Source organism: Camelus ferus, chromosome 13, assembly GCF_009834535.1.
Source record: "Camelus ferus isolate YT-003-E chromosome 13, BCGSAC_Cfer_1.0, whole genome shotgun sequence".
NCBI classification, from domain to species: domain Eukaryota; kingdom Metazoa; phylum Chordata; class Mammalia; order Artiodactyla; family Camelidae; genus Camelus; species Camelus ferus.
The window spans coordinates 17826751-17850214 of NC_045708.1; the positions used below are offsets into that span (position 1 = coordinate 17826751).

At 50.7% G+C, this 23464-nt stretch overlaps 1 protein-coding gene across 2 annotated transcripts in view; it reads left to right on the forward strand.

Annotated features, from left to right (window-relative positions):
* The window catches only part of MAN1C1 (mannosidase alpha class 1C member 1), a 122495-nt gene that overhangs the window by 71669 nt on the left and 27362 nt on the right, over positions 1-23464 (forward strand). For both annotated transcript variants that reach the window (XM_032495522.1, XM_014563337.2), the window contains exons 3-4: positions 17772-17887; positions 20286-20366. In XM_032495522.1, coding sequence (XP_032351413.1) covers positions 17772-17887; positions 20286-20366 — 197 coding nt within the window. The remainder of the gene's footprint in view (positions 1-17771; positions 17888-20285; positions 20367-23464) is intronic.

Below are 23464 nucleotides of genomic sequence, written 5' to 3' on the forward strand. Positions count from 1 at the left end.
CATTAGGAACAACAGACGTGTCCTCTGGAGCTGAAGAAGAGGTGGGTGGGGAAGGGAGGACATTCTGGGCAGAAGGTACAGCCTAGGCAAAGGTTTGGCGGGACAATGTGCTGAATTGAGTGTGGCTATAGCATGAAAGGAAGGGTGGGTAATGAACTGCCCAGGTGGGCAGGGGCTACATCGCAAAGGGCCTTTTGAAGAGTAGTTGGAGACCAACTCCTAGGCCTTGGCGTCTATGATGTGGGGACTGCAGACATGGGGGCATCGCTAACACTGCTTGGGCTGTAGCTGCTGCTTCAGCCCCACTCTCACAAGCCTTCACTATTTCAAAAACTGTACATACTCAGAGCAGTGGTCACTGGTTTGCTTGGGTCTCTGCCTGAAACTGAAGGCTGTCTGGAATGCAGTGAGATGGAGTGGTTACCTGACCAGGTGGCTCCTGCACCTGGGAGAGGGAGAGAGGACCCCCTGCTGTCAGGGCCAAGGAAAGAGGAGCCACCACAGCTTTGCCCACCTGGCTCCTATTCACCTTAACCCTCAGCCATCCTTACAAAGAAGAATCCAGCTAAGTGAGACCATGAACTAACAGAAGTTGCAGGCCCCACCTCACTCTGATATCCACACCCAGCTGTCTACCAGGTCCCACCCCATCTGATCCATGCACACTCAAGTTTTTAATGAAGTGATGACCAGCATGTGTGCAATTTTATATGCTGCTCTTTTGCTTGATAGGATCTGGTAACCTCTTTCCCTGCTCAGGTGGCACCTTTCTTGCCAGTGAGGCAACTGGTGTAGGGAGAGCAATTACCAACACTGTAGACATTAAGGCTATGGTTATTGCTTACTTGCTGTGTGACCTTGGACAAGTTGCTTAACCTCTCTGAGCCTCCATTATGTTACCTGGAAATGTAGATAATATAGCCTCTGCTGAGAGTTGACAAAATGCTTGGTTTAATGCTTGGTATGTAGGGCCTACTAAACAATTATTATGGGATGTTTATAGGATGCAGCTCATATTACTGCCTAGTGCACTAGCTGAGTGACCTTGATGACCAATCATTTAATCTCCAGGAGCCTCAGTGGAATGAGGGTATTGGCACTCCTTGGGGTGGGTGTAAGGATCAAACAGGTTCATTATTGTGTGAAAAGACCATGGAAATCATTGCTTTTTCTCCTTCTTGTTGTTGTGTCTTCTCTCTCTCCACAGAGCCTTGTTCAGGGTGCTGATGGTTTTTACTCTGTCAGGTGATTTGAGAGCTCATTACACACCCCTAAAGCTGGCAAGTGGGCAGTGGGCAGCAGTGAGAGAGTGGGAAGTGGAGAAATCCAGTGTCTACACCAGCCTGCCTGAGAACGAGGCTGCAGGGCCATGTGTACAGGATGAGGAGGCCCTGCCCCTGACTCCAGGCTCCAGAGGCAGGGGGCTGGGACATTCTCCATCCCTACTCCAAGCTATGGGAGAGGAAACCCCTCAGTGAAAGGGGTCCTCTTAAAGTTGTCATTGGCCAGATCCAGCTCAGGACATCACATACTGCTCAGGCCTTCCTCCTGTCTTCCTTTGGGGTCTCAGCATCATTCCTGGGCTGGGAGTGCAGGATTGCTTAGGAGTTGGGTGCAGGGTGAGCCTCGGCCACCAGTGCGATTCCTCATCCTGAGTCACTGCTCCATGCTGACTGGCTGGCAGAACGCTCAACCGCACAAGGCTTTCAAATCTCCAAAAACAGCAAGTGTGTCTGAGCACAGAGCCTGGCTGGAGGCCCCCAGAGCAGGAGGGTGTGGGCTGTGCAGAGACATGACAAGTTTTTGATAACAGTGTCTACCTGACATGTCTGAAAAACCAGACGTGCATCTTCCTGGCAGGGCATGCAATTTCCTGTTAATGAGTTGTGAGAGTTGGAACAAGTTATCAGGGAGGCTGGGCCAACTCCTTCCCAGGAGGAGCCACCAGGAGACTGAAGCCAGGCCCCAGCCCCCACCCCTAGGGGAGTCAGCTGTGTGGGGAACATTTCTGCCGAAGGGAAGAACTAAAGCCTGGAGTGAGGGTCTCCATCCTGGGTCAGGATCTGCTGGTATATCTTGACCCCTTGCCTGGAGCTTCTCCAAGCCCTTGGCCGCACTCCCCCTGCCTCAGCAGGGACTGTACAAGGTCTTCTCTTCTTCAGGCTCTCAGAAAGGCTGAAGCCATAACGCCAGCAATGAATGGCATCTCTGTAGCACTTCCCTGCTTACAAAGCATCACTCATATTTGTCGTCTTACTAGCCCTTCACAACAATCTGCATTAGAGAAACTGAGACTCAGAAAGGCAAAATAACTTGCCCAAGGTCATTCTGTGTAATGGGTGTATTTATTTAAGGCAATCCTAGCTGCTGTAACAGATAAACCCAGAGATCTCAGTGGATTGAGAATAGACATTTGTTTCTTGCTCATGTAAAGTCAAATTGATGGGAGTGGGAGGAAGCTCTGCTGGTCATGGTCACTCAGGGACCCAGGGTGATGGAGGCTCCATCCTCTTCAGATTGTGACTCCCAAGGTTGCCTCAGCCTTGGAGGATCCCATGGAGGGGTTTCATGAGCCAGGCCTCAATTTGGTGTATGTAACATGCCCACATTCCACTGGCTAGAACTTGGTCAACAGGCCCCACCTAAATGCAAGGGGGTGAGAAATACAGTTCCCACAACTGACTGGGCAGTAGTTTCCCCACAGTGGCTCTACCCTAAGAAAGGGGAGCATGACCTTTGCTGGGCATAGTAGAGAGTGTTTTCCTTAAACAAAGACTGGGGACCCTGGATCAGAGTTTGATGGGAGGTAGCCACTTAGGAGTCAAGTGGCCAACATGGACTGAGACCCAGAAGAAGACGCAGGATGTTCCTGACCCTTTGAAGAGCCTGGATCACACAAACTGTCCTAGTCTTCTCCACCACCACTCCACTGCCCCTTAGTTAACTTCTAATCCACACAGCTGCTCACAGGCCTGGCCCGGCTAACATACCTCCATGGCTCCCCCTGGCCCTCTCAGTAAAGTCCAGGCTCCTCAGCCTGGCATTCACTGACCTTCACAGGAGAACCCCCAACTTAGCTTGCAGTGTGCCTCCTCTATTCCCCTCCCCACATACCCTGTGCTCCTTCCTGACCAACCTCTCACCTCCAGGCCTTTGCACGTGCCATATTCTGCCTGGAATGTCCTTCCTCCAACTCTCCACCCTGTAGACTCCTCCTTGTCCTTCCTGATCCAAATCAGAGGTCATCTGTGAGGCTTCCTTCAGCAGAGTTAGCTGCTTAGCAAGCACTGACTGAGAGCTCAGTGTATACCAGGCACTATGTGAAAGGCTTTAAGGAATGAACTCATTCATAACCTCCCGAGCCTATGAGCATCCCATTTTATAGATGAGGAACCCAAGTCTCTGAGAGATTCAGAAACTTGTGTGAGGTCACACAGTTAGTGGGGGCAAAGACAAATTCCAAACCCAGGTCTGTATGCTCACAGCTGAGACTTAACCCCTGGGTAAACTTCACCTTTTATTAGCACCTGTCACATTTCATCATAATTATTCGCTTACTTAATAGTTTGCTCTGAATTTTCTGTCTTTCTGAAAAAGCCGCTGCAGGCTCCCTGAGGGCAGAAGTCATGGCTGATCCATCCTGGAACTTCCCTCACCATTGTCCCCACTGTGCCACCACTCCAAGGCCTGGGTGGTGACTTTCTCTCAAATAAACCCCTTGCACCCTCCAAGAACCAGAACCAGAAATTCCTCAGATTATCATCTGTCATAATCCTCTCCCTGCTTGCCTGTCAGTTTTTGAAAGTTAACCTGAAACCATTTGAAAATGATCTGAGAGGCATAGCCCAGCCTTCTCCATGCATGATTAAGTACGATGGCTTTTTAATGATTTGAGCTGTGCCTTCTGTGGATTGACAAAAATGGATTACCATATATTTCTGAAAACTGTGCCACTGAAGTCAGATTTTTTTTTTCATATTCTCCAGCATCCTTGCAAACCTTTGCTGAGAATGACAGATACTCGGCTTTAATTGTTTAGTGAGGGTGGCGCCTCCCAGGTTCCGAGAACTGCTCTCGCCGGGAAAGCCTTGAAAGGCTCCTGGGGTTCGATCTTTAGGAAATTGAACTGTGTGTTTTCTCTGAAGCAGAGAGAGCTGTCTTCTGGGCCGTGGCACGTTTGCTGCATTTGTGAATTGCTTTGGCCCTCAGATCTAAAACAGAGGCAGTTCTCACCCAGGAACCATACTCAGGGCTATCACGCCAAGGATGAGGAATGGGTGGACATGGGCAACTGGGGTGAGGGGCCTCTCCCTGTTCAACCCATGTGCAGAATCTTTCCCTCCTGATCCCTCTTTCTGCCAGACTCTGTGCCTCATCCAAGCTGCCTACACCTTCAAAGGCGATGTTATTAGTCCCTTTTGACAGATGCAGACTCATGGCTCAGAGAGGTTAAGTAATTTGGTTGTAGTCACACAGCTAGCGTGCAGAGCCAAAGCTCAAACATGTTGGCTAGAAGCCTATGCTTTTTCCACTGTCACTGCTGCCTCTAAAAAAGAAAAAAAATCAAATGAAAATAAATGAAAAGCAACCCAGAGGCACTTCCTGCAGTCCATCTACATTTAAAGGGGAAAAAACCCTCCCTGTACACACTAGTGCCGTTTCTCTAGTGATATGCATTGTCTGACACTATCCCCATTTCACAGATAAGGATGTTGAGGCTTACATGGTAACCAGAGGTAACCAAAGGTCACCCAGCTAGGAATAACAAGGTAGGATTTGATTCTACATCTATCTGACTTCAAAAATAAATTCCTCAGTCCATCCTTTGTAGGAAATAAAAATCTGCCCAGAGACCCTCCATCTCAGTTAGATGGTCAACACAGGTAGGTCTGCCAATGGGAATCCTGCATTATTTTCTGTGTAAAATGCATGCAAGTGTCCTTTCAGTTAAGGAGAGGGCTGTGGGGTTGCTGGAAGGGGCCTTTGGATTAAAGAAAGGAAAGATCCCTGGTCTGTAGAGGAGAGTGAGCTGGCCCACTCCTCTTCCCTGGATACTGAGAGTGAATCAGGTGGGGAGATAGGGGGAGGGCCAGCTGGTTTGGCCTCTCCTCATGCTTGCTCTGGCTCCTTCCTCCTTCTCGCAGCTCTGTCTCCAGGTTAATTCTGTATATATTTACTCAGACTTTACTCAGCAGCCAACATCATAGATGGTTCCAAGATGAATGTGGCAGAGTATCTGCCTTCCAGAGCTCCTGCCTGTCAGAGAGACAGACCAACAGGGACCTCCTGTGAGTCAGCCTGGCCAGGTTATCATCAGTGAGACCCAGAATGGTGCAGGGAGGAAGCATCACTCCCTTGAGGGGATCCAGAAAGGTTTCGTGGAGGCTGAGCATCATGGGCGGGGCTCCCGCAAGAAGAGGCACCAGCTCCTCTCACACTAGCAATACCTGCTACAGAGGGGCACTGCTCCAGCCCCCAGGTGGGAGGTGCTGCCAGGCCCTAAGGAAATGGCTGGGGGTCTTGTGGTTGTGGGCACCTTCCTGAAACCCTCTTGGATCCTTTGAACCTGGCCAAGTTCCCAGAAATTGCATAGGAACAAAATGGCACAGCAGTGAAATGCAGAGCCTCTGAAGAAGCCAACCTGAGTCAAATCCTGGTTCACCCATCCATCAACCTTGGGAGATTTATATGACCTCTCAGCCTTATTTTCCTCATCTGGAAAACAGCAACACAAGTTGCACCTTCTGCATAGGGCTGTTGGGAGGTTTTTTAAAGACGTGCCTCCATCTGCCTCCACACAGACTCAACTGAGACTGGCCGTGCAGCAGCTGCTGCATCCGCTATGTGATCTCTAACCCTCAGGATGGTTCTGCAGGGCGGAGGCATGGCTGTCGGCATTGTACAGATGAGGAAACTGAGGCAGCTAGTGTGTGTGGCTCCAGGGCTCAGCCCTTTCTGCTGGCCCATTCCCTGAAACTCAGCCATCCGTGATGGAAGGACCCTGTGCTGGAGTGCAGCTCTGTACCAGGCTCTCCCAGCACTGTCTCTGCCATCTCTTTCTGTTTCTTGGGGTGAATAGGGCCTCTTTGATTTCCTTTCTTTTCCCCTTTCTAATAATCATCATTCATCTTGTTACCAGAGCCACGCATCTGCTCCTCTTGGCTCTGGTCCACAGGCTGTGTTTGCCATGATCAATGCATAGCTCTGTGTGGCCACCGTGCATGCCCAAGATGACATTGTGACCCTGCATCCATGGGCCTGGGCAGCCCTGGCGCCTGCAGAGAGCAGCTGGAGGCTCCTCCAACAGGGCTGAAGTGAGGAGACTGGCTGATATTGCCCTGTGCTCCACGTTAGTTCTTCTTGCCCCTGGACTGGTAAACAGTTGCCTCCCTGCAAGGTGGAGCGTCTCCAGCTGCCTTCAAAGGATCTTAAAGCTCAGGTCCAGGTGCTCCCTGCTTCCCTCCTACCCATCCTAAGTGACTAGTGGGCACTCACCAACCAGGATGGATAGCTCCCTGAGTTACTCTACATGGGGTGCCGACTAGGTCCGCCTCCAGACCACTCTTCACACAGCAGCTAGAGTATCACTTTATGTATTTTTTTATTTTATTTATTTGTTGTGGGGGGAGGTAATTAGGTCTATTTATGTGTTTATTTTTAGAGGAGGTACTGGGGATTGAACCCAGGACCTTGTGCATGCTAAACATGTGCTCTAGTGCTTAAACTATCTCCTCACCCCACTAGAGTGTCACTTTAACACGCCAGGCAGATTGGGTCCCTAAGTCATTTACACGAGCCTCCCTGAGCCCCCAAGGCCCTATGTGGTCTGGCCACCCACCTCACCACCCACTATGTTCCCTTTCTCACCACCCCACACTTCCCCTCTGCTCCACAAACATGCCTCAGCACAAATGCTGCCCCCTCCTGACCACGCTTCTGCTCTTGTTCCCTTTATCACACACATTCCCTTGTAACTAGACATCATCTGTGCGATACCTGGTTGGTGTCTTTCTCTCCCACCAGATCTTCAGCTCATTGAGGATGGGGACCAGGACTGTCCGTTCCCCACTGTGCAGAACCAGGCACATCCTGAGCACTCAGAAAAATGTTTTTGGGTGAAGGAATAAATCTTGAGCAAGTAACTTAATGCCTTGAAGTTTCCATCTTCATCTGTAAAGAGGGACGACGATAGAGTCGTCATGAGGTTCAAAAAAGTTACGTGTACACATATAAGACAGCGCCCGGCACAAAGCAAGTGCTCAGTCAGCACTATCTACAATTGTTCTTGCTAACCTCTGTGGTTGGCATTTAGGAGAATTCCACGTTCCACTGGTGAACCTTGGTGGAGTATCTGCTCTGGGCCAGGATCTCAGACCATCATGCAGTTGGTCTTTGTCCCCTCACTCCTCACACTGCATAGAAACAGCCTCTGGAGAGGGCTACTGGCTCTCAGGAGGCTTCCTCGTCTAGGTAGGAGGCAGTGGGTGCACAGCATCATTCAGTAGATCCTGACAGTGCCTTGATTTTGCAGGGCCTAAGCCCGCTTCAATTAACCAGGCTTAGATTCAGCCCTGAAGACACTTACTGCCTGGGAGGGGCTTGAGAAAAAGACACAGATGACACAGATTACTATAATGAAAGTTGAAAAGCAATTCTTTTTTTTTCTTTTAATCGAAGTATAGTCAATTGTGTTAATTTCTGGTCTACAGCATAGTAATTCATTTATATATGTATAAATATGAATATTAAATATAAAAATATATTTCTTTTCATATTCTTTTTTATTATAGGCCAATACAAGGTATTGAATATAGTTCCCTGTGCTATACAGTAGGGCCTTGTTGTTTACCTATTTTATATATAGTAGTTAGTATCTACAAACCCCAAACTCCCAATTTATCCCTCCCCATCTCTCTTCTCCCCTGGTAGCAATAAGTTTGTTTTCTGTATCTGTCTCTATTTTGTAAATAAGTTCATTTGTGTCTTTTTTTTCTTTTTTAGATTCCACATATAAGTGATAGCATATGCTATTTGTCTTTCTCTGTCTGACTTACTTGACTTAGAATGATGATCTCTAGGTCTTCCCGTGTTGCTGCAAATGGCATTATGTTATTCTTTTTTTTATAGCTAAGCAGTATTCCATTGTATGTATATATACCACAACTGGAAAAGCATTTCTTTTAATAAAAGTTCAGAGGAGGAAGACCTCAGGTCCAGGTGGGCAATCAGGGATGTCTTCATGGAGGAAGCAGCATTTTCTCCAGGACTTAAAGTAGACATTAGGTTTGGACATTTGTGAGACATTTTGGGTTAGAGCAGAGCCTTCTAAGCAGAGGGAACAGCTTAAGTAAAGGCCTGGAAGGTAAGAAAAAATGGACCTCATAGACTCCATGGTCTAGCTAGAGAATGGAGACCATGATTAGACTATTAAGAAATAGCACTGGAAGGGCATTAATCAGTCATCTATTTTCAAAATAATGCTATGTAACAAATCACTCCACAGTGAGTGGCAGACAACAGTGGACATTTGTTTCTTGTTCATGTGGCTGCAGATAGGCTGGGATTTGGTTTATCTAGGCTGTGCCCAGCTGGTCCAGGTCTGCTCCACTGTCTCTCATCCTCCATGCACCACTGGCTGTTTGAGATTTGTTCTTCTCATGGTGAAAGGTGGGCAAGCAGGAGGGAAAACCCAACTATGCAAGCTTATTTCAAACCTTTGTTCAAGTCACATCCACTAATCTCATTGGCCAGTGTTGTGGCCAAGCCTAAAGTCAGAGCCAAGTTTAATTCCCTACCCACCATGAGGCCAAAGCAAGTTACATAGACAAGACCAAGGTTGATGGGAAAGGGATGTTTACCCCTCCCATGAAGGTGGAGGGACAGTGCTGAGCAATCATCTAATTTGCAGGTAGAAGCCAGAGTACAGAGGGACTCTGGGTCCGCCCTCAGGAGCTGCCCAGAGCAGCAGTGGGGCTTAGTTCTCTTGAGGTGAGCAGCCAGGGCTCCAACTTTTACTCTTCTTCCTGTTGAGGCAAGAAGTGTGTTAAAAATGCCACAGTGCCCACCCAGCTCGGTCCTGCCTTCCTAAGAGCTTAACCTCCTGCCTGCCTGGCACAAAGGCCAGGCCATGGAGATGCAAGGCATCCTAGTTTTGCCTTCCTTTGCTGGAACTGAGCCTTATGATAACAGCCCCGTGCATTGAGCACCTCCTGTGTGCTGGGTGTATCAAATTCTCTTGTACTGAGTGCCTGCTGAGTACCCTTTGTATACATTCATCTGAACTGGCCATACCATTCTAAAAAGGAGACCCCGTTGTCCCATTTTTCTGAGGCCCAGAGAGGTCAATTCAGTTGCCCAAGATCACATAGCTGGGAACGGACGAAGCTGGGATAAAACGAAGCCTCCAAGGTTACATGGTCTGGAAGGTGGTGTCTGGTTACAGCTCTGCCCTGAGCCACTGAGCCACTGTGACTTTGGAGCATCCTGGGCTCAAATTTCTGCACCTGCCTTTTCTTCTCTTAGAGATGTTCTGAGATAAAAGCAGTTCAGAGCTCGCTCCATAGCACTGATGGAGGGAATTTTTTGAATACGTTTCCAGGTCAGACAACACCCCCAGCTCTTATTTAAAAACAAACAAACATTAACATTTTTAAGTGTACCTGTTTTCCAATGAGGAACGCTGTACAGTGTACAGTAGACTGCTTCAGTGAAATGCGTCTGGCTGTTCGTCGCAGTGAACCTCATCCAGCGGTCGGCCATGGCAAGCACTCTCCAGCCAAGCATGGCATCTGGGAAGGGTGGAGGAAGCCGTTAGTTCCACCAGGGCCCTGATGTCTGCCACTGGCCATCATGCCCCCTCTGACAGTGTTTTCCTTGGGTAGCTGGCTGCTGCTCTGAGTGGTGTGTTTTCTCCAAGGCCAAGAGGGCTTGTAAAATGTTTGGAGATTCCTCAGAAAGCACTGTGGGCATTTCTACCTGCTGTTTATTCACTCAACAGCCATTTGTTCTTGCCTTCTCAGTGCCTGGCCGAGAGATGGATGCTGGGTCTCCTGAGAAGAGTCAGGTCCAGCCGCTGCCCTCTGGGATTCACAGGCAAAAATATATGAGATAGTGTGAATAGCACTGTGATGGAGGCACCTGCAGCAGAGCAGAGCAGGCTTGCAAAGGAGGGAGTGGTCAGGGCTGCTTGATGGCTCTGAAACATCTTGAGAGAAGACACCATGCTCTTGTGTCAGCAGACACCCCAGGGTGTTTGGCAAGCTGCTAGTGACCTGCTCTGGGTAGAGCATCACAGGCAAAGAGAGCAGGAGAGAAGTGAGGCTGAAGAGGTTGCCAAGGCCTGGACCACAGCTACCTTGCATGCTGTGCCCAGGACTTGAACTTGGAGAACAGGGGACATTGAGAGCTTATTTAAAGGGCAGTGACATGGTCATATCTGATCATCTTTTATTTATCAACCTCCAGTAAGAGCATTTTGTTCAGTTCCAGGAATAGTTCCTAAAAAATATTGTTAGTCCTTCAGAGGCTCCAAGAAACCTTTGTCTGGAAACAGCCTCTGAACACAACTTTATGTGACCCAGGAAATAACTATCATGGGAAGATTCAAGGAAAATATTCCTACTGGAGAAAACAAACAAACAAACAAACAAAACCCAGACCTGATAGAAATGGAGAGGTCCTAATCCCTAAAAAGATTTCATGCAGCCAGAAGACCTCACCAGGCAAGATGATGTGGTTTTAAACAATGTACTTTGGGGTGGTGGGTATATCACTTTAATTAATCTTCATAGAAATCCATGTGGCAGAACATCCCAGCTGCTACTGCTGCATAACAAATTACTCCAAAACCGAATGGCTTAAAACAATTATTTTATTATGCTCACATATCCAGTGGGCTAGGAATTTAGAATGGGCACAGTGGGGACAGCCTATCTATCTCCTAGCACAGTGTATGGGCTCTCAGCTAAGAAGGCTGAAGACTAAGGGTAACTTAACAGCTGGACCCATCCAGAAACTTTTTCATTTACATGTCTGGAATTGATGCTGACTATTGGCTGGAACCTCAGATGGGCTGTCAGTCAGAAAACATATGTATGGATTCTCCATGTGTTCTCTCCATTACCTTAGGCTTCCCCACAGTATGGTGGCTGGCCCAAAGAGCCGGCATTCCAAGAGACAAGAGGTGAAGACAAAGGGGGAGGGCATAGCTCAAGTGGTAGAGTGCGTGCTTGGCATGCACAAGGTCCTGGGTTCAATCCCCAGTACCTAACTCCTCTAAAAATAATAATTACCTTCCCCTTCCAAAAAACAAAAGAAAGTAGAAACTGACAGTTTCTTAAGTCTAGACTTGGAAACTAGCACATCATCCTTTCTGCTCTATTCTGTTGTTCCAGGTAGTCAGAAATTTCCACCCTGGTTCAAGGAGAGGACCTGTGGAAAGAGGTCCTCTTGTGGGATGGGATATCCTGTGGCACTCATCTTTGGGAACTGTAATTTGCCACACAGCCATATTGGTTTCTTTGGGAACTGAGAAAACATTTGTGTTGTTTCTTTACAGATTAAAAAAAGTCTCTGTGGATTATATCATCAGATTAAATGCAACCATTAGTACATGGCTCTGAGGATACTTCAGTAATAGGCCACACCTTGGGTGATTATTCTCCTTCTAAATATTCTTCCCGGAGTTGATGTTGCCCAGCCCGATCCATTTCTCTTTGCTAATATAATGTCATATAAAAACCTCATCATCATTAATACGGCAGAGTCAGGAAAGGGGATACAAACCACAGTCCAGCAGGGCAGGGTGGTTCCTGGCCTGGCAGCCCCCAGGGGAAGCGGTTATGAGAGCCCAGGGTCTGTTCACCCTGTAGAGACCAACAGATAGCTCTGTGCAGGGCAGTGGTGTGGACACACTCAGCCTACCCTGGCCAGTCTGGCCGCAGCCTGGTGAGAGGGTGTCTCTGTCTATTAGCACCAGCCCCTGGAGCAGACAGTTAAGCTGCCTTGGACGTGGTCACTGCAGAGGCCTGTGTGGTAGATTTAGTCTGTTCAACTAAAACACTGACCTTTATTGCTTCTGGGTGCCAGACTGGAGCCAGGCCCTGAAAAATGTAAATGAGCCACAGCCCCCTCGAAGCCCTCTCCATCCAGGAAGACGGGGCCCTTTACTCCCAAATACTTATCAAGCACCTGTGATGGGCAGGAGGGTGTTCGAGGCAGTGGAGGATAGAGGACAGCAGTACACAGAACAGAGTTCACCCTCCAGGAGGTTATGCTCCATCAGGGGAGGACAATAAACAGAAGCAGATCCATGTGTGACATTGCGAGGGATAAAGGTGCTGAGGAAATAAAGAGGGAAAGGGACGAGTGATGGGGATGCTCTTACAGCAGAGCAAGCACAAGTGCCAAGGCCAAGGCTCTAAGGCTTGAAGGGCTCCAGGAGCATGGAGCAGCAGGAATGGAGGGAGAGCAGCTGGGCAAGGGGAAAGGAAGCCAAGGCCAGATCACAGCCTCTGAGTGAGAGAGGAGCCCTGGAGGGTTTTGAGCAGAGGAGTGGCATGATATGACTCCCATTTCTGAAGGTGGTAACCTGGAGGAGGTGATGAGTGGGCGGAGGCTGGAACTGTTGTGCAGATAGAGCCAGCAGGATTTGCTTCGGGACCAGATGTGGGGGTGAGAGATGGCAGAGTCAAGGGCTTGGGGCCGCAGCTCCTGGGAGGAGGAGGTTGGCATTAACCAAGGAGAGAAGACTGTGGGAGAACACGTTTGGAGGAAAGAACAGGATTTGCTTTCAGACATGTTAAAGGTGAGATTCCTGTGGGCCTCCAAGTGGAAATATGAGTAGGGGGTTGTTGGATAATGAGTCTGGGCTTTGAGGTCAAGGCTCTGGCTGGAAATTTAAATCTGGGAATCGTTGGCATGTGGATGGTAGGTGAGCTGGGAGAACAGATTGAATCATGAAGGGAAGGAAGGAGGACACAGAAGAGTAGAGGCCCAAGGACAGAGTCTTCCAAGGCCTGGGGATGAGGAAGAACCGGTTAAGGAGACTTTGAAGAAACAACCACAGAGTGAGAAGGAGAATCAAGAGCAAGTGACGTCCTAAAGGCCAAGACCCAGCACAGAGCAAGTGTGATGCCAGGGAGTCAGTGCAGGCTCTGGAGACGGGCCAGTCTGGTTTCCTGCCCTCCTGCCTGCCCACCCTCACTTGGCTGCTGTCTCTTGAGCATGGAGATGACTGTGCTGCAGACTGAGCCCCTGCTGTTACAGAGGGCAGGGACAGCACTATTAAGATGAGGTGCACGGGGTAGAAGCACAGAGGGCAGGCCCTGAGGGGCTGGGGAAGATTTCTCAGGGGAGGGTGAGACTTCATGCAGACTGTGGGGTGAGGATCACAATGGCTTCCTGGGCGAGGAGACACTGGGGCGGGCTCTAGACCCCACAGGAGAAGATAGAATGGGGAAGGCGAATCCTAGCAGAGTCAGGGCATATGCTGAGGCTGCAGGGAATGGTGAGTGGCCCATTGGGTTTGGGCGCTCTGGCCTTTGTGGCTGCCTGGAGACAAGGCAGGGAAGGGGTGTGAGAGGAGATGGGAACCTTGGATCTCAAGGAGCTCACAGTCTAATTAGGGGGCAAAACAGCCCCCCAGTACAGGGCAGGAATGGAGGTCACCTAAGTGGGAAGCCCAAGAAAGTGCCCTGGGAGCTCTCTGAGCAGGAGGAGGTTGGCTGGGTGCAATTAGGGAAGGCTGCCAGTGGGAGGTGACCTTGAAGAAGTTGTAGGCTTTGCATATGCCCACATACACAGAGAAGCTTTCTTGGCCGAGGAAACCACATGTGCAAAGGTTGGGAAGCTGCAGTAGCAGCCCATGTCCAGGAAGCAGAGCTAGATGGGTGATGAGGTTAGCCAGATCCTTTGGAATCAGACCCAAAAGACTTTACTGCCCCCACTTATTGCATGAGTACTGCAAAACCACTGCAGATTCCTGAGCTGAGGAGGGACACAGTGGATCTGGTTTTAGGAAGACTGGTCAAGTGACAATGTACAGGGTGAGTTGCAGGGAAAGGGAGGGGTCCTGGTAGTAGGTAGACCCTTCTGGACACAAACACTCAGGTCAGGGGTGAGAAGGCCTCAGCAGCAGCAGACACAGGTGGGACCCATGTGACTCTTGTCCTTTAAGTTGGGCCAAGGTTTTTTGCAAGCTGTGTCTCGTGCCCACGCTGCCCTGCAGGGTGGTGAGAGGCCAGTAATGCAGGAACATCACAAGGCCTCAGTGACCCCAGAAGACTTCATAGAGGGGCTGCCCAGGGCCAGTCAGGGACAAGGAGGGCCACACTTCTGTTTACTGGGGAAGCTCACATGTACCCAGCATCATACCAGCTCCTTTCCATCTGCTCCATGTAACCCTCCCAACAGCCTTATGAGGTAAGTCCTCCCCATTTTGCAGATGAGAAAAATGAGGCTTAGGGAGGTACAGTGTCTGCCTTGGCACACAACTAGTACATAATGGAGCTAGGATTTGAACCTGCATCTCCCCGGCCAGGCCAGTGTTTCAAGGTGAGCTAAGGGCCCCAGAAATAAGAACAATAAACTGATTTGTCCAGCACTTACTCTGTGCCAGGCATGTACAGATATCTTTATCAGATATATTTAGACTGGGCATTATGATACCTTTATCCTAGCTCAAGAACCTTCAGTAGCTCCTCAGTACCCCAGCCCGTTCATCTATACCTCATTTTACAGATGAGAACTTTGACACTTACAGCAGTTGTGTTGCTGGCCCAAGCTTGGATTTGAACCCAGAGCTGTGTTCTTTTAACACACCTCACTGCCTCCTGCCCTGGCTGGAAGGGGAACGGGGCTGGAGTCCTTTCTGAACAGCTAGGATTCAGAGCAAGAGCTGGGAGAGTGGGCCACCAGGGAATCTGCCCCAGGTCCAGGTCCAGGGAAGCTTCCAAGCTGGCTGCCTGACTATTTGTGCCCCACCAGCTCTTTACATATAAATCATCGTGGGCCTGTTTACTGAATGGGCAGGTGTCTTGTCCCCTGGGGAGCCACCCAGGCCGGCTGCAGGTGCAGACAGAACTGAATTTGGGATAGGGCCTTCTCTCCTGCCCAGCTTGGCCGTTGGGCAACCTCTGGCCTGAAATGAGAAGTGTTCCAATAAGTGCCTTGCTGGCCTGCAGCCCAGCTGTGCAGTAGGTGGGGGCGGGGGTGAGAGAGCAACAGAGAGGAGGACTCAGGAACCTGAGAGCAAGGGAAGAACCTTGCCAACAGATCTCTTAGTGAGCTGCCTTCTCAGCTGGCTGCCTCGGGAGTGTTTGGGAAGGACAGCTGGTCACAAGAAGCCCTGGCTGCCCTCCAAGCAGCCCAGGCCCTGGGGCCTCTGGGCTCAGGGTCGGCCCAGGAGAAGGAGTGCCCATGGGGTGAAAACACCAGTCAGCCCAGGGCAGGATTCAGAAGTCACGTACTCTGGGCCGTCTCTCCCTTGGCCTTGAAGGACACACAGTTGGGCTTCCCTTCTCTTCACTGGTCAGAGCGGTCTCCCGCCCCCGTCGGGGAGGGGGCTTAGCAGGCCGACTGGAAAATGTTTCACAGGGGACTGAGAGGCCCCTCTCCTTGTGGAAAACACATCACACCAGGCCCAGCCTGGGGCTCCACTCTTCCCTTGGTCTAATCTTGGGTAGGACCTCTCTGGGAGGGAAATCTCTCAAATTTAGGGGTGAGGCAGTGGGATCTCAAAAACCCCTCCAGGCCCTTAAGAAGTCAGTTTTGAGGCCCTGTGGTTAACAGGAAGGGGCCCATTCTTCAGATCCAGGAGTGTGGACACTGGGCCAGCGCCTTTTGGCCTGGGCATGTCTCAATACCTCTCTGTCCACCTGTGGCCCGTCAGTGTCCCTGGGCCTGAGCACCTCAGGAGGTTGAGTTCCCAGGAGCCGTGTTCAGCCTTGGACACCTACAGGGGAAGCAGCCAGGATAAACCAGGAAAAGTTCAACTTTGTTTGGCTTTGAGTATATTTTCCTACCAATCCTTAAGTGTAGGAGGGGTTGACATTCTGGAAATTCACTTCAACCCGAATGTCCAAGCCATCTTGCGACATGTGACTCTAGATTGGGAAGCCAATGTCCCCTTGCCTTCCCCTCCTTCCACTCTTCCTTACAAACCCTCCCTTCTGGAAATGGTTCTTTAACCCTTTGCCAGACCTTGCTCAGCCTGGAGAAGTGGTTAAGTCTTTGAGTTTCACAAGGATTCTCTGCCTGCAAAGTAAACATAAGTGGGCAGTTAGGGAAGCACTTATTAAGGAGATTAGACGCTGACTCTGAATGCAGGAGTGCCCGCAAAGCCGTGCTTCAGACTCAAGTGGGGCTCAGCACTTGTCAGCCAGCTCTAGCTTTCCACTAGGGGAGGGCAGAGCCTACAAGTCTCAATGCTTTGAGCCTCTGCAAGAAGCACACTGAAGGAAGCATTATTCCTCTTAAGCTACCCTCTGATCCCTAAAGGAAATTGCTGCTGCCGGCAATGACTATAGTTGTAAGGAGTTATGAGAGGCATTCATACCTCTTCCAGGAAGCCCTCCAGGTAGCACCAGGCTCATCTCTTTCTTCCCTCTTTCCTCCTTCACAGTCCTCTATATGCCAGGCTCTGGTTGTCCCATGTAGGCAGGTCTTCTTCATTACTCACCCATTCAGCTTGTGGTGTGAAAAACTGCACAATTTGCTCAGCCTTTATTCTCAAGACGAGAGTCTAAGGCCCAGCGGCAGGGGCCAGGCCTTGTTGCTTGTGCTTTTTGTGCTCATTGGCTTAGAGCAAGAGTGACCACAGAATCTTTGGTATGTACATTTATTTGGTTTCTCTGCCCAAAATGTCTTTCCTTTTTTTTTTAAACACAAATACATCTCTGGTTATAAAAATAATCCATGAGTGAAAGAAATCAAAAAATACCTATAATCCCAGCACTCAGAGATAACCACTGAATCATGCCTCGCCAGACCTAGTTCTGTGCAGGCTCATTCACATGGTGTACAGGTGAGAAATTATGCTGTGGGGCTTTGGGTTTTTTTTTTTTTTTTCCTTGCAATCTACTTTTTTTTTTTTAAGCTTAACAGATCCCATGGATAACTCCCCAGTTAACACAGGTCTTCCTCACCCATGTGAATGTCTGCATAGTGCATAGTGTCCTATTTTATATTTGAGCCACAATTTGTATAACTAATCCCCTATTGTTGGACTTGGAGGGTTTTTTCCCCAACTTTTACTCATTATATACAACACTGCAATAAATACCTTCCTGGAATAAATATTTATGACATCTTTTCTCCTCTCTTAGAATAAAATAATGAATGGAATTGAAGAGTCAGAGGACTGGTACATTTGTTAAGATTTGTAGACCAAATGCCAGTTCACTCGCCTGCCCCCCCTCCCCAGCACCACAGAAAAGTGGTGAGTGCCTGGCTTGTACTGGTGGTTGACTTGTAGGCAGATATAAGAGCAGATCAAGATCTGGGAAGCAGCTCAGCCCTTGAACTTGGTCTCCCCAATCTGACACCCATTCTTTGCTGCCCTGAGGAGGAAGCAGCCCATGGCAGGATGCTGGGTCCTAGACGTGCCTTCAAAGGCTGGTAGACCTGGAGTCTTCGTGGATCATGCCTGGGCCAACCTTAGCCTCAGAGCCTGCCCAGGCGTCTAGAGGGCCTGGGGAATGGTGGCTTGTGTGGTTGGGGTGGAAAGGATAAGAATGACCCTCGGTCACACCTTCGATCCTCTGTGCCTGCAGGAGGCCTCAGCGGGGCAACCATCATCGACTCCCTCGACACCCTCCACCTCATGGAGCTGAAGGAGGAGTTCCAGGAGGCCAAGGCCTGGGTAGAAGAGAGCTTCCACCTGAACGTGGTGAGTCAGACGCCCTGGGTATTAGGACCAGAAAGGGCCCAAGAGGTCATTGACCAACTCCTCCATTGTCTCTAAGACCAGCTACACAGCAGAGCATTCTCGGAACCAGGGCTCCATGCACTCCATGCTGAGGCCCCTTCGCTGAGACCAGCTTTAAGATGGGGGATGTCCCCCCTACCCTAGCCAGCCCATGAGTATTTGCCAGCCTGGTCTCCCTGGGATGGAAGACAGCCACAGGTGTTCCCTCCTTTCCTTGGGGTGCCAGGCACATTGTGCACACCCAGGAAGCTACTTCTGAGACTGAATCTGTCAGACAGAACAGCAGCATCAGAGAAAGTGATTCTGTGAAGGGGGAAGTGGTTATCTGCTTGGAGCTGCTCTAACCTGGACCTCCCGTTCACCGCCATACTGCCATCATGAGATAGGTGAGAGGGGCTGGGGGCCCTCTGGTTTGAGGCCCATGGCCAGGTCTGGGACCCTCTTGGTTTCCAGGCTTGCAGGGATCCCTGATCAGGGACACTAATGTGTATGGATGGTACAAAAGCCTTAAATACCAGATGCCACTCCCACTGATTTCCCAGCCCAGGCTGAAGTAATAGGCCCATCCTGGAGGTCTCAGCTAACCATGGAGAGAGACTGTTTAGATGGTTTGGGGAAGCAAGACGTGGAGACAGATGGGAGCTGGGAGGGGTCACATTAAAATGCACTATAGGGCTCCACCAGTGACAGATCCTGCTGTGAACTGGGACAGCTCCTGCAGCTCATGGCAGAGTTGAGGCCTCTGCCCCTGGAGAGGCCCATGTCAGCACAGAGCAGGGCAGACAGAGAGAGTGGGGAAAGTCTGGAAGAGCAGTGCTCCAGGAGAGCCTCTGGGGAAGTCATTTCACCTTCCTGAACTTGAGTTTCTCCAACCAAAGCACGGAACAGTGGTAGTGCCTAATTCACAGGCTTGTGAGGCTTGACTACTGCAGTGGGTTGTAAAAAAGCATTTTATAACACAATAAAGTCCGATACAGATGTAAAGTGGTGCTATCATCATTGTGATGATTTTGAGGCTTGTTATGATTTCTGCTAGTCTGTACAGGGTGAGGAAGTTCAGAATCCTCCTGTTTCCTCCTGTATCCAATGGGAGAAAGGCAGAGGCAGGAGAAAAAAGGAGTGTCTTCATAGCCCGCCTTGTCCTCTATACAGATGGTAGGTAGAGAGGGTCCCAGGCAACAGCCTGAAGGGCCAGGTGGTGGCAGGGCTGGAGAGTTTAGGGACGTTCAGGCGGGGGGGGGGGGGCAAATTAGGAAGAAAGCAAGATTGGGGGGTCTCCACCTCCCTGAGCCTTAACTTTCTCATCTGAAAAATGGGAGTGACGACTTCGCCAAGTACCATGCAGCGTAAGAGAGAATAGCTTTGCAAGTGCTCTGTTAATGGAAGATCTCTCCGAGATAAAAGGATGATCATTGTTGTTATTAATAATAAAAGACCATGATGTGGGAAGTGTGCCAAGGGGAGCCCTCATGGGCAGAGGGGTAATAACAGGTACCTTTATGAAGCCATGCCCAGCTGGGCAGGTCCTGGGCAGGCATCTCACCTGCCCACTCAGCATCTCATATCTACCCTGCTCCGGATGAAGAAATTCTGGCAGGGAAAAGCTAAATATCTTGCCCTAAGTCCAAAAACCAACTGAGTGGCTCAGGTGGGAAGTTTACCCAGATCTGGTCCTTGACGTGATGCACTAATACCCCTGATTTGCAGTCCAGACTTCAGAAAGAAAACAGTAATAATTAAGGCAAGTGTGACTGTACTCTAAGGGCTACAGAGCTGAGGTTGAGAAACTGCTGGTTTCCTACCAGTAACTGCCTGGCACCCCTCCCTCCCAGCCTTGGCCCTGCCCTTTCTGCCCCAGAACCTCTTCTGAGAAGCTTCCACTTTCCTGTCACCCCAAAGAAAGGTGCCATCATCCTTACTAGGCCGAGGGGCTCCCTTGAGGGGGGGAGGTGACCAGACAGGAGGAGAATTTGCCTCTCCTCAGGCTAAGCTTCAGCAAGCAGCTCCCCACATGAGTTCTTGAGCTCCTTGGAGAGCAGCCAGGCATAACTTTGCTCCGATGGCCTCTGGCAAGGGCTGGGGAAGAAAGCCAAACCCAGTGTTTATTTGGAACTCTGTAAATGTGCAGTAGCTGCCTGCCAGGCAGGTGCTGATCCCTCTCTCCTTTTGCTCTGAAAACTACCACCAAGGGTAGCCTGGCCCACTGGGCAAGAGCTTGGAGCCTGGTCCAGGTGTGGCCAGGTCAGCGGGGCAGGGGCAGTGGCAGGTGTGACCTGTCTCAAGGGCCTGGATGCCTCAGGGAGCCCTATAGTCATCTCACCAATGTTCCCCCTGCCCTCCCTGTCTTTCTGCCCCACAGAGCGGAGAAGCATCCTTGTTCGAAGTGAATATCCGGTACATCGGAGGACTCCTCTCAGCCTTCTACCTGACGGGAGAGGAGGTGAGTTTGCCATTTGAGGCCCCTGGAACATCCAGGCTGGAAAGGGCTTGGGAGAACATCCAACCCCACCCCTTCATTTTATCTATAAAGAAACAGGGGTTCAAGAGGATTTGAATCCCACTGCCATGGTACCACCTGCAGATTCTTCCCCTTCTTGTGTCCGATATTTTAATTCTGCTGCCCAGGGGAGCCCACTTGGCTCCCACAGTTGGTAGTTAATTCTCTAAGGTCTACCCACCATCTGCACAGCTTCCCATCCTGCCCAGCACCCATGATACCTGGGCTCTGTCCCGGCTTGTGTTGCTGCTGGACTGGTTTTCAGAGATGTTGGTTCTCAGGACTGATAAAGCCAAGACCGTTGTTTCACTATCTCCACCCCAGGGCCCCTTGGCCTTGGCCTGCTCCACAGCCATCCCTTGCCCTCCACTCTGGGCCAGCCACCAGCAAACACCAGCGCCAGGTCTCAAGAGGGCGACAGGGGAGGTGGGCAGCCACTGCTGGCCACTCAGTCCAGGCGAGCCACGTTGGCTTCCAGAAGGAGGGCTGTGAAATGTGGCAAGAAGGCAGAGCCCTGGACACCAAGTCAAAAAACCTGTGTCTTGTCCCCATACCACGCCTGCCTGTGGCCTTGAGCAGGTCCCTTCCCCCACATCTGGGCCTCAGGTCTCCCCCAAGGGGTGGTCCTAATCCCCCCGGGGTCAAAGGGCTCTTGTGAAATGGAGCGGGAGGGAAAGGGTTTGGCCCCAGAGCTGGAGGGCTCCAAAGCCCATGTTTTCCGCACTGCAAGAGAATCTTGAGAACCACAGAAACAGGAGACTCTCCATCCCCTTGTGAGCACAGCCTGAGGGTCTGGGGGGAGTCCCCATTACCCGAGGGGCTGCACTGCTCAGCATGATGGCTGCTCTCTCCTCCCAGAGACAAATAGTTATCGTGCCCCATGCTGGTGAGGGAGCTGTGCAGGTGAGGCAAGCAAGTGTCAGAGAAGACCCTCTTCACCTCCCCCGGCCCTTCTCAGGAGAGAGCCACTCTGCTTCCCTTCAACAGAAAGCAGCCAGGCTGAAGCCAGGAGTGTGGAGGCAACAGGCATGGACTTTATCTCCAGAGCTCAGGGCCCATCTCCATCTAGCCTACTCTCCTCGGCAGAGATTACTGCTTGTACCAGTTTGTCCCTAAATAACTGTCACTGGGACCCTGTGAGCCACCCGAGGCCTGAATTTCATTTGAAAACCCCATCACAGGAAGATGACATGGAGCAAAAGAAGGCACTTGCCAGCCTCCCGTCCAGGTGATGGGAGGTAGACCTGGGACATGGGAGTGGGGGTGGGGTGGTGCAGCTCAGAGCTGGCAGGTTTGGGTGTGGGGGCCAGCGATCCTGGAAGGAGCTGGGGACTCCTCAGATCTGACACTTCCTGTCCCTTCCTCCCTCCTCTGAGGGTGCCTGTGATTCTGAGGACTTGTTTTAAGGCTCCCTAGAAGAGACCATCACCCTGGCTTCCCAGGGGGCAGAACAGATGGTGGGGTGTGGTAGGAGCACCTTGTCCAGAGGGCCCAAGGGGAGGCTTACGTGGCTCAGAATCCCCAACCAGCCCTGTCCTCCAGTCACACCTCCCTGACCCCTCTGCCCCAGCGCCACCACATGACTAGAGACCCCCGGCCACACCGACAACTGCAGAAAAGAGACTTTGAAAAGTGACCAGTGAGGCTTGCACGGTCTCTGAGGGCTGTGTTGGTCCAGTCCTGATCCTGTGGCCTTTCCACCGTGAGCCTGGCTTCTCGCCCTTGTTCAGCCTGGCCCAGCGTCACTGCTTGTCACCAGGACTCAGCCACACCAGATGGAGGCCTCCTCCTCTCTGTCCTCCATCTCACACGTGGTGGGTGCCTGTGGAGTGGGTCTTTCCCACAAGTGTTTGTGGAATGGATGGTGAAGGAGAGCCTCCACCCCTTACTAGGCTGAGGCCTTTCTTTGCTTCAGAGGGAAACTGCAGGAGGTGAATCCCCTGCTGGCTAGGGCAGCCCTACAGAGACTCAGCTCCCATGAGAATAAGTACCACCACAGCCGCACTGGGTGGCATTTGCACATTTACAGTTACAGTTTACAAAGCACATTTATTTATGTACATCCTCTCATTTGACTTCTAGAAGGCCACTTTGAAGCAGCCACGGCACATGTCACTATTCCTTTGTGCAGATGAGGCTCAGAGACAGCACATGGCTCACCCAAGTTTGCCCAGCGGCTAAGTGGGGAGATCTGAACCCGGGCTCTGACCCCTAGTCCAGTGCCCTTCCCGTGCCACAGAACGTAATGTTTGCTGTTGTCTCTTGCTGTCGTTTGTTCTCTCTCACCTCTGTTTTGGAACCACTAGGCCATTGCCTATTGTTTGCTGTGGCTGTCTGAGGCTACATCTCTCTGTGTTGGTGAGGCTGCTTGGTGTCCTGGAAGAGGGCCACTTAATAGTTCCACGACCCTGGGCAAATTGCTTCTCTGAGATTCAGTTTTGTCTTCCTCCAGTAGGGTCGACACCTTCCCCACAAAGCTGCTACAAGGATTGAAGGTCATGTGGATAAGACGCTGGGCACACATACCCACTTCCAAATGATGAGGAGGACGGGTGTGCCACTCCTGTCCACATACTCACTCAGCATCCTCCCTGGGATGGTTGAGACCCTGCCGTGCCAGCCAGCAGCAGGGCCTTCCAAAGAAGGAAACGTGGTTTGCTGACGGAGAGGAGCACTTCAGAAGGGTTAGCTTTGAGTCCTCGGGCAGAGGGCAGCCTGGAGCCCCAGACTTGGTTTCACGTTTCCATGGGTTCCTTTGCTCCTTTGCTCCTTTGTGCCTCTGTGCTCAGCCTGCCCGGGGGTCAAATAAAGATATAAGGAACTTCAAATGAGAGCCTCTTATTGCTAAGCCAGCAGCTTCTAGGGTGATTCAAAGCTTTAGAATCTGAATTCTAGACAACCCCCACCAGGACTCTCCTGTGGCTGCCCCAGGCCCACTTCTGGGACCCACTGTCTAGCACTGGACATCATCCCCGGTGTGATTTCTCCCTTCCTTCTCCCTCCCTCCATCCTTCCTAAATAAGAATCACACCGCCCCACAG